Consider the following 9,368-nt stretch of genomic DNA (forward strand, 5'->3'; position numbering starts at 1 on the left):
CCAAGCTATGTGAGACTGTAGCAGTTTAGATTCAGTGGCAGAGGACATGGTCCTCTGCTCATCAGCTTGGTCCAGTGGTATTTGTGGTAACAAACTCAAACTCACTGGATTTTCATGTGTGTGTGTGTGTGTGTGTGTGTGTGTGTGTGTGTGTGTATGTATTTACTGCTGCTCTGTACAACTTTTAACAGAAAAAGGTAAGTAACAAAGCCAGCTGAGAGCCAGGGCTTATTTAAAAAACAATAACAACCAGGACAATCAATGTTCAGGATGTTTATGTATTCACGTACATACTTAAAACCTGTGTTATTCCACAAAAGGATTTAAGGAGCTAGGTCTGGAATATGCTTTTAGAAGATTACCGAAACAGTCCAGCCACCCTTACTGCACTCATCAGTGTATTATGCAGGGATTGTTGGGCCTCGAAGAGAGGCCCCTGAGGCCCAGAAGGATCCCTAATTAGCAGATAAAATCAGTTCCTAACTTTCAACTGGATTGAGGATATTTTAGGATACAAAAGTTGAAAGAAATCATGGCTTAGTCGAAGTTCCCCTATTTCAGATTCAAGCTTTGGTTGTAGTTCTGGGTCTGCCACTAACCTGCCATTTGGCCCTGTGCAAGTAACTTTACTACTCTGATAATTAGCCTCCCTATATATAATAGAAATTTTAGTTAAATGATCTTTCCAGTGCTTTTGGACTTAGAGAAGTTCACCTTCATCTAATCCTCCAAACTTTTTCTAATTGCTGGTTTCCCACCAGGACTTTGTCTTCTATGCTCCCCGGCTGCGGATTAACAAACGGATCTTGGCCCTGTGCATGGGGAACCATGAGCTATACATGCGCCGTCGCAAGCCAGACACCATTGAGGTGCAGCAGATGAAGGCACAGGCCCGGGAGGAGAAGCACCAGAAGCAGATGGAGCGGTAGGTGATGTGGAGCTGGAGTGGGACCAGGATCAGGGCAAGGAAACCTCTCCAAGTTGCCAAGTCTGCTAAAAGCAGGACATGAGTCCATCTTGGGACGGGGGGTAGGGGGACGAGAGAGAGAAAATGAGAGTGAGTTCCACTGTACAGAGATGCCCCCCCCCCCCCCCCCGAGGAAGCAGGCATCAAAAGCTTAGGATTTCAGAGGCTTATAAGAGGGAGGGTCATTTCATAGTCCCACATTATCTGTGATCGTTATGCCATTGCTCTTCTAGGCAGACTCTGGGTTGTTCCAGGATATTTGACCAGTATGGTGGCAATAGCATAAGGCTCCATGCACGTTTAAACCTAGACTATGTAGGGTTTTTTTGAGTGGAATTGGGCAGAGCCACCAGAATTTTCCTTACAAAGCCCCTATGCACTGGAGGCTCTTGCTACTCAGTGCAGCAAGGATCAGCACCATCAGCATCAACTTAGGAACTTGTTAGAAAGCAGGATCTGAGACTTTATCCCAGACCTATTGATTCAGAATCTGCATCTTAAGATTCTAGGTAATCATTTCTCCAATGAAGATATGAAAATGGCCAATAGGCACATGAAAATATCTTTAGTCATTAGGGAATTGTAAATCAAAACCACAGTGAGGTACCACTTCATACTCACTAATATGGATATAATAAATAAAAACAGAAGATAATGGCTGTTGGCAAGGATGGTTCAGCTTCTATGAAAAAAAGTTTGGTGATTTCTCTGTATGTTTTTCTGTATAATTCTTTTTCTCAATAAGAATTACTGTCTAATCTCACAATTCCACGCCTAGGTGTATATGCAAAAGAATTGAAAACAGGTGTTCAAACAACTACACGTACATGTGTGTTCATAGTAGTGTTATTTACACTAGCCAGAAGGAGGGAACAGCTCAAATGTCTATCATTGGGTGAATGGATAAATTATGTATCCATACAATGGAATATTATTCAGCCATAAAAAGGCATGAAGTACTGATATAAACTATAATGTAGATGAACCTCTAAAACATTATGCTAAGTGAAAGAAACCAGACACATAAAATCATATTTTGTATGGTTCAATTTATATGAAAAATCCAGAATAGTTAAATCTATAGAGACAGAATGCAGATTGATGGTTGTCAGGGGCTAGGAGAGAGGAGATGGGGAGAAACTACTTAATGGGTGTGGGTTTTTACTTTGGAGTGATGAAAAATTTTGGAACTAGATAGAGCTGATAGTTATACAGCATTATGGATGTACTAAATGCCACTGAATTGTTTGCTTTAAAATGGTTAATTTTATATTATGTTAATTTCACCTAAATAAGTTTATTTAAAAATTAAGATCCCAGGTGATTTTTATGTATTTTATAAAGAGTTTGGAACTTCAGGAGGTTTCTAATCCACTAGGCTGGGGAAATGACACCATGTATGAGAAGTTAAACACCAAGGTTCACATTTATACATTAAAAAATTGCTGAAATTGGAGGCAGTTTACAGAGCTGGATCTGGCAGAAATCTGCTCTGAAGGACCTCACAGTCTAGTAGGAGAAAGAGGAAACACAGTATATATCTCTAACTGTTCAAGGTACAAGTGCTGTGTCATTTGTTCACTCGATAAATATTTCTTGAGCAGTGAAAAGAAAAAAAAAACAAAAACAAAAATCACTGTTCTCATGAAACTGTTATTCTAGTGGGAAGAAACAGAACAAATAAGAAAATTATACAGTATGTGGAATGGCAATATTGACCTTGAATAGACAGCTAGATATTTCTCCAGCAAAATGGGTTTATTTGGGAACAACAAAGAATTGCAATTTAGGACATACAGTCTAATGGTGAAGCATATGCAAGTCCAGAGAAACAAAGAGGAGGAATGCTCTTTTATGGAGAGGCTGTTGTAAACAGAGTCCATTGGAAGAAACCGAAAATTCAAAGCAGAATGCTTTTTCATTGGATGAGTTATGGCAGTCTCCCATTGGCTGAGCTGTTACTGGGCCAGGAGGAATAGTTTATTCTTCTGGGGTAGTCAAGTAGTATCACGTCTTGTAGGAGATGTAAGGTATAATCTCTTCCTGTTAGGGTCAGTAGTGTGCAGTGAATGACAAGTGTGTGAGAGTTCTCTCCTCTAGCCTCCTTACTCCATTTCAAATGAGGTTTCTGTTTATTAATTTTCACAGTAAGAAGTGCTGTGGAGAAAAATAAGAGGGAGGAAGGATGGGGAAAAGGATAACCGAAGTGTTTTGAGGTCTCAGAGAGAGAAAAGACATCTAGCCAAGGGAGAAAAAAAGTCTCCTGGAACAGGTGCTGGGGCAAGGAAAAGAAAATACATATTCTAGATTTGCAACAAATTCTGGGGAAAAGGAATCTAGAGTTGGATTTTAGAGAGCTGGCAAAGTTAGACCTGAGGACTGATGCTCTAGCCACAGAGATCACCAGACTTGAAGCACAGTATCCCAGCGCAGAACAAAACCTTGTCTCCTTAGAACTCCATGAGGCTGCCAAGGCAGAACTTAATAGGCCATTTTCCATATAGGAATACTGAGAACAAGTGCAAAGAAGTGACATGGCTAAGGTTATCCACTGGTTACCAACTAGTTAGTGGCAGAGCTGGAAGTCCAGGTTGGATCTCCTGAGCCTTTCACAAACTGATTGGGCCTTGAGTGCACCAGCCCATGTGGAGCTATAATGTAAGGATAAGGACATGGAGATAAGGAAGAGTGATCCCAACTCACAAGCTCTGGGTGTGTTATATTGGTGGGGACTGAGGGTCCAGAGACTGGGAGCCTTGGGGATACCAATGCTTCCATGTGGCCTTGCTATCCTGTTTAATACCTTCTTTTTCCTTTCCTAGTGCTCTGCTGGAAAATGAGAAGAAGAAGCGTGAGATGGCAGAAAAGGAGAAGGAGAAGATTGAACGAGAGAAGGAGGAACTGATGGAGAAGCTGAAGCAGATTGAGGAACAGACTAAGAAGGCTCAGCAAGGTGAGACTTGGTGTCACCTTGGAGAGTGGGTTTTTCCAGAGCCTGATTCTATGAGCTAGAGACCTTTCTGCCTGAGCTTCAGACTCAGGCCACATAATCCGTTTGTGGCTACAGAATAGATAAAATATGGGGCAAGAAAAAGAATGCCCAGAGATTTCTTCCAGCTGTGCCCTGGTATGAAACATTCCTAGGAAAGAAGCGAGGTGTCTCTTCTTTATCTCTGCACTCTTCACCTCCTTTTCCCACCTTCTCTTCCCAGAACTGGAAGAACAGACCCGTAGGGCGCTGGAACTTGAACAGGAGCGGAAACGTGCCCAGAGTGAGGCTGAAAAGCTGGCCAAAGAGCGTCAGGAAGCTGAAGAGGCCAAGCAGGCTCTGCTGCAGGCTTCTCGGGACCAGAAGAAGACCCAGGAACAGCTGGTAAAACTACAAAATGGGCTGGGATTGAAGGACCTGAGTTTTCTTCCCTCTCTGTCTACCTATTCACAGTTGCCTCTGCCTGCAGCACCAGCCCTTTCCAGCAGGGCCTCCAGCAAATAGTTCATTCAGAAGCAAGCTGAGAAGTCACTGGTGTGGACCAGAAACCTTTGCAAGCAGTCTTCCTTAACCCTTACTTTTATTCTATTTTCTTAGCCCTTGGGGATCTGAGCTGATGACCTGACAAAGGAAAGGGATAGAGGAAGAAGTGAAGGGATTCACACTTGATTGACTACCTACTGTGTATTACAAGCTATGCTAGCAACATTTCCTGTTTCCTTATTATTTGCTTTTCCAAAGAACCCTATGGCATTAACCCATATTGGAATATATGTCGAGATAAGGAAATTAGGGCTCAGAGAGGTTTAAGAGACTTGCCAAAGGTCACACAGTTGTGACTGAATAAAGATGAGAACCCGTTTCTACCTCTCTGAAGGGTGTGTTCCCTAAAATCACACATAAAATTATGTGCCTATGCATTTTTCAGGGGAGGAAGGTGAGCATCCATACTTTCATCATAATTTCCAAGGGTTCTGTAACTCAGAAATTAGGAATCTGTGACCCAAATTCCTTGATATATGTTGTTCGCCATGCTATTTGCAGTGGGAGTGCAGGGAAAGACCTAATTCTCGAGGAAGCTTCCTCTGGGAGATTTGCCCAAGGTGTAAGGGTATGCATAAGCTTTTTTCCTTTGTTCATATCACCTTGTAACACTTGAGAGTCTTTCCCTTGACCTGGGAAGAGTCTTAGTGGAGCCCTGAGCATTCTAGGATAACAAGGAAGGGTCTGCCACTTCAGGCATGACACAGTGATCTCTAAAGCCCTAGCTGCACTGTGGGCAATGCTGAGAGTGGGGAGGGCTGAGGAATGGAAAGGAAGGGAGAGCTGGAGAGATGAGGAAGGGAAAGAGATGATATGCTATTTGTTTTCAAGTCTATAGTCTAGGTGGGGAGCTCTGACTTATAAGGAAATGGATTGAAGTTATTAGGTGATTGTAGTAGATTGAGAACAGGAGTGGTGTTCTGGGATTCCTGGAGAAGGTGTGGTAAAAAGAGCCTCCAGGACAGCAATCTAGTATAGGTGGAGCAGCAGGTTCCCCACTGATTCCCCAGGAGAACTGGGATTGAAGACACCTGGGCCCTGAGGATCAGAAAACCAAGCTCTCACGAACTTCTAATTTATCCATAGGCCTTGGAAATGGCGGAGTTGACAGCTCGGATCTCCCAGCTGGAGATGGCCCGACAGAAGAAAGAGAGTGAGGCTGTAGAATGGCAGCAGAAGGTAAGACACAGTGTCCAGAGCAAAGCATTGTGGGAAGGGATACCACATGCATAGGTTCCAGTTCCATAGATTTCTTAGGTTTGGGTTCCTTCCCCCTTCGATCCTTCCTTGACAGCAGGCATTATGGGAGAAGGAGCTCAAGACTTTCTCAAATAACTTCCCAAAATTCTTCAATACTCCAGGGGAATCTGTATAATAGTTCCTGTATATAGCTGAGGAAACTAAGGGTCAAGCAGACAAAGTGACTTGGCCTACCTGGTGCCTGCCTTCTGCTGGGCCGTTCTAGGCATGTGTAGGATGCTGCGAGTTTAGCTTGTTCTGATTGCTTGTCCTTCTCTCCCTCTGTTACTGGACAGGCTCAGATGGTACAAGAAGACTTGGAGAAGACCCGTGCTGAGTTGAAGACTGCCATGAGTACTCCTCATGTGGCAGAGCCTGCTGAAAATGATCAGGATGAGCAGGATGAGAATGGGGCAGAGGCGAGCGCTGACCTGCGAGCTGACGCCATGGCCAAGGACCGCAGTGAGGAGGAACGTACCACTGAAGCAGAGAAGAATGAGCGTGTGCAGAAGCACCTGAAGGTATCCAGGCAGGGCCAGAGGGCAAAGAGACCATGTGCATTGATTTAGTAGCCCATGGTCTTCCCTAGAGATCATCATAGTGGGGGTAGGTGGAACAGCCTATCTCAATGCTGTATGGGAGCCTGAGCCTTTCTCAAGTGAGAACTTTAATGAGAGGCACCTCTTATTTATTAATCAGACCCTGAGCTACTTTTTTTTTTTTCTTTTTCTTTGCCTAGTCCTCCACCCATATGCCATTTGCCTCTTATATTTAGGAAGTACTTAGCTGACACAATTTCTACCTGAACCTTTGGTACATTGTTCTACTCCCAGGGAATACTTGTCATCAATTGCAGCTAGTCCCCTAAGTTTGTGGATTTTTTTTCCTTTTTTTTCTTTCCCCACTGCAATTCTCTTAGGGCTGGAAAAGTCTCTCAAAAATCTGTGTGTGTGTGTGTGTGTGTGTGTGTGTGTGTGTGTGTGTAAAAAGCAGGGATAAGGAGGGAAGACAGGAGGGAGGAGGAGGGAGAGAGAGGGAGGGAGAGATGGGGAGAGGGGGAAAAACTGGTTATATAAAGGGAGGTAAAATGAGAGGAAGCCATTAACCTCTCATTCTCATGCATCCTCACAGGCCCTTACTTCAGAACTGGCCAATGCCCTCGATGAGTCCAAGAAGACAGCCAATGACATGATCCATGCTGAGAACATGCGACTGGGCCGAGATAAATACAAGACCCTGCGTCAGATCCGGCAGGGCAACACCAAGCAGCGCATAGATGAATTTGAGTCCATGTAATGGGCACCTAGCCTCTAGGGACCCCTCCTCCCTTCTTCCTTGCCCCCAGACTCTTATACTCTCGCCTAACTCACACTGTGCTGGCGCCACTAACTAGAGCAGCCTTGGAGTCATGCTAAATGTTCATTGTAGCCATTGAACCAAACCTAGCCCCTCAGCCCTCACTCACTTCCCTGAGCAGAGAAATGGTGCCAATGGGACCCTCTTTTCCCTCTCTGTACCATTTAATCTACCTTATTAGAACAGAGCACTTCAACAGCTCAGAGGCACTTCCCACTTGATATGGGAAACATCCCTACATTTACTATTGTTCTTTAGGTGTCAAGTATGGAGTAGGTTGTAAACTAGCTCCCACCACTGCCTTCCTCTTCAGGGTCCTGTAATTTGAAGAATTGGAGTACCACAGTTTTAGGAAGGAGGCAGAGCCCTGCTGTATGCTCTAGGATGTCAACTGCCTGTTCCTTCTAGAGTTATTTAGGCTTTATAATGATTGGAGGCTAAAAAGGTGTTCGGTCATTCTCTCTACCTCCCAGATTGGGCCTGTTTCAAACTCAGTCCCAATAAGCCTTGTCCTTGATTTCAGGGACTCAATTTCTCCTCAGTGCTTTCAAGAGGCTTTACCAACACCTTAGAAGGCTATTCACCCTTCAGTTCAGGCAAGGCTGGGTAGAAGATCCTTCCCTCAATGTCTTATGGGAGAGACTAGGCCTGTTTCAAGTTATCTCTATTGGCCAAAGTATACCTTATTATTCTGGGTTCCTCCTCCCTTCTTGGGATTTCCTCCTTCTCATTCCAATCCCCAAATCCCCTCCTGCTAGAACTTGTAGGGGTGGTTACCCAAAAACTCAGCTAGCACCATTCAGGACTTGCCAGAAGAAGGAAATGTTGACACCTGGCTTCTGTCTTTTTCCCTGCCATGGGTCCCAGGCCACTTCTCTTATCAGAGCTACTTGGGCCACAGCTCCTATTCCGGGGCCATCCAGGCCTTGGTATGGTGAGTCCTGGATCTTGATGCCAGTTGGCTTAATTGGTGAAAGGATAGAAGAAGCTGAGTGTGGTAAGAGAAGTCCATGGCCTGGACCCCAGATTACTTTACTCCATCATGTGCCTAATAGCCCCTTCCTGTCACCTACCTCTAAGCTGGTGACTAGGACTTGCCTATGTTTGACAAACCTCTAACCCAGATCTTGCCACCAATTGTGCGGTCCTTTGGAGCTGTAAACCAGAGAACTACTGGGGCCTCTGGCCTGGTCCCTTCCACAGCCCTACCCCTGGCTCTCAACTCAGGAGCAGCCTCTTCCTCCTCTCTGTTGTATGTGTGTTGTTTTTTTTCTACCAGTATTATATATTCTAGTGGCATCTAACTCAATATTGATTTCTGCGTGTCCTGCTAATGTACCCTTAGAAGCTTGGAGCAAGAGTCATTTTGGCCAAATTCCCTTACCACTCCCACACCTGGGAAGCATATACTATATTATAAAATAATATTTTGCCAGAAACATTAATGTAAGAAGCTTTCAGTATTAGTGATATCACCTGTCATTATAGGTCATACAATCTATTCTTAAAGAACTTGGTATTTGGTTTTATTGTTCCCTTTTTGCCTTCTCCCCAGAGTTCAGTCCACAAGGGGTATACTGTCCCTGCATGCAGTGCCCCTAGCCCAGAGCCCTGCTTCAATCCCTCCTCCCTCTTCCCCACCCCTCCCTGACCTTGGGGAGTTTTATGTGCATTGCTGTGAATTATATTGAGACTTTCTTGGTGATATGCCGTATATTGGCTAAATTTAAACCTGGAATTGTGGGGCAATCTAGCTGCCTTAAGAGAGGTAACCCATCCCCAGGGAGACTGGGGAGAAAAGTTAGATTTTGTATTCAGGTTTTTGTGTATTTTTTGGGGTTTTTAAAAACTGTGTTTGTGGTTTTTTTTGTTTTTGTTTTTGTTTTTTTTGGAGGGGTTTATGCTCAACCCATGTTCTATTTCAGTGCCAATAAAATTTAGGAAGACCTCACTGTGACTTGATGTTTCTTTCTGGCATGAGCGGGTGACTGTAAGATACTTCACTGTAGTTTTCACTCTGTAGACCATAATCCCCTGGTCTCATTTCATTGTCACTTCAGTCCTATGGGGAGTGGATAAGACTATCCTCATTTTATAGAGGAGAGAATGGATGTGAAGAAGTAGAATTACTGTCCAGGAGTACAGGACTGTCTGACTTAATAGCCTGTGTCCTTTTTACAGCTATAGGCCAACTTTTCCAGTGTAGGTGGATCCTGCCACATGGTCAATGTGATGTTCCTTGGGCTCACTTAACATTGGGGCTTTTGGGATGTC

At 44.2% G+C, this 9,368-nt stretch overlaps 1 protein-coding gene across 4 annotated transcripts in view; it reads left to right on the forward strand.

Annotated features, from left to right (window-relative positions):
* Window positions 1–9,045, forward strand: part of MSN (moesin) — a 136,031-nt gene extending 126,986 nt beyond the window's left edge. For all 4 annotated transcript variants that reach the window (XM_081125558.1, XM_081125559.1, XM_081125560.1 and 1 more), the window contains 6 exons: window positions 762–925; window positions 3,790–3,920; window positions 4,180–4,340; window positions 5,586–5,678; window positions 6,035–6,259; window positions 6,870–9,045. In XM_081125558.1, the coding sequence (XP_080981684.1) occupies window positions 762–925; window positions 3,790–3,920; window positions 4,180–4,340; window positions 5,586–5,678; window positions 6,035–6,259; window positions 6,870–7,034 (939 nt within the window). In that variant the 3' untranslated portion in view covers window positions 7,035–9,045. The remainder of the gene's footprint in view (window positions 1–761; window positions 926–3,789; window positions 3,921–4,179; window positions 4,341–5,585; window positions 5,679–6,034; window positions 6,260–6,869) is intronic.
* The last annotated feature ends 323 nt before the right edge of the window (window positions 9,046–9,368 follow it).

This window comes from Miniopterus schreibersii (genome assembly GCF_964146895.1).
Source record: "Miniopterus schreibersii genome assembly, chromosome: X".
NCBI lineage: Eukaryota > Metazoa > Chordata > Mammalia > Chiroptera > Miniopteridae > Miniopterus > Miniopterus schreibersii.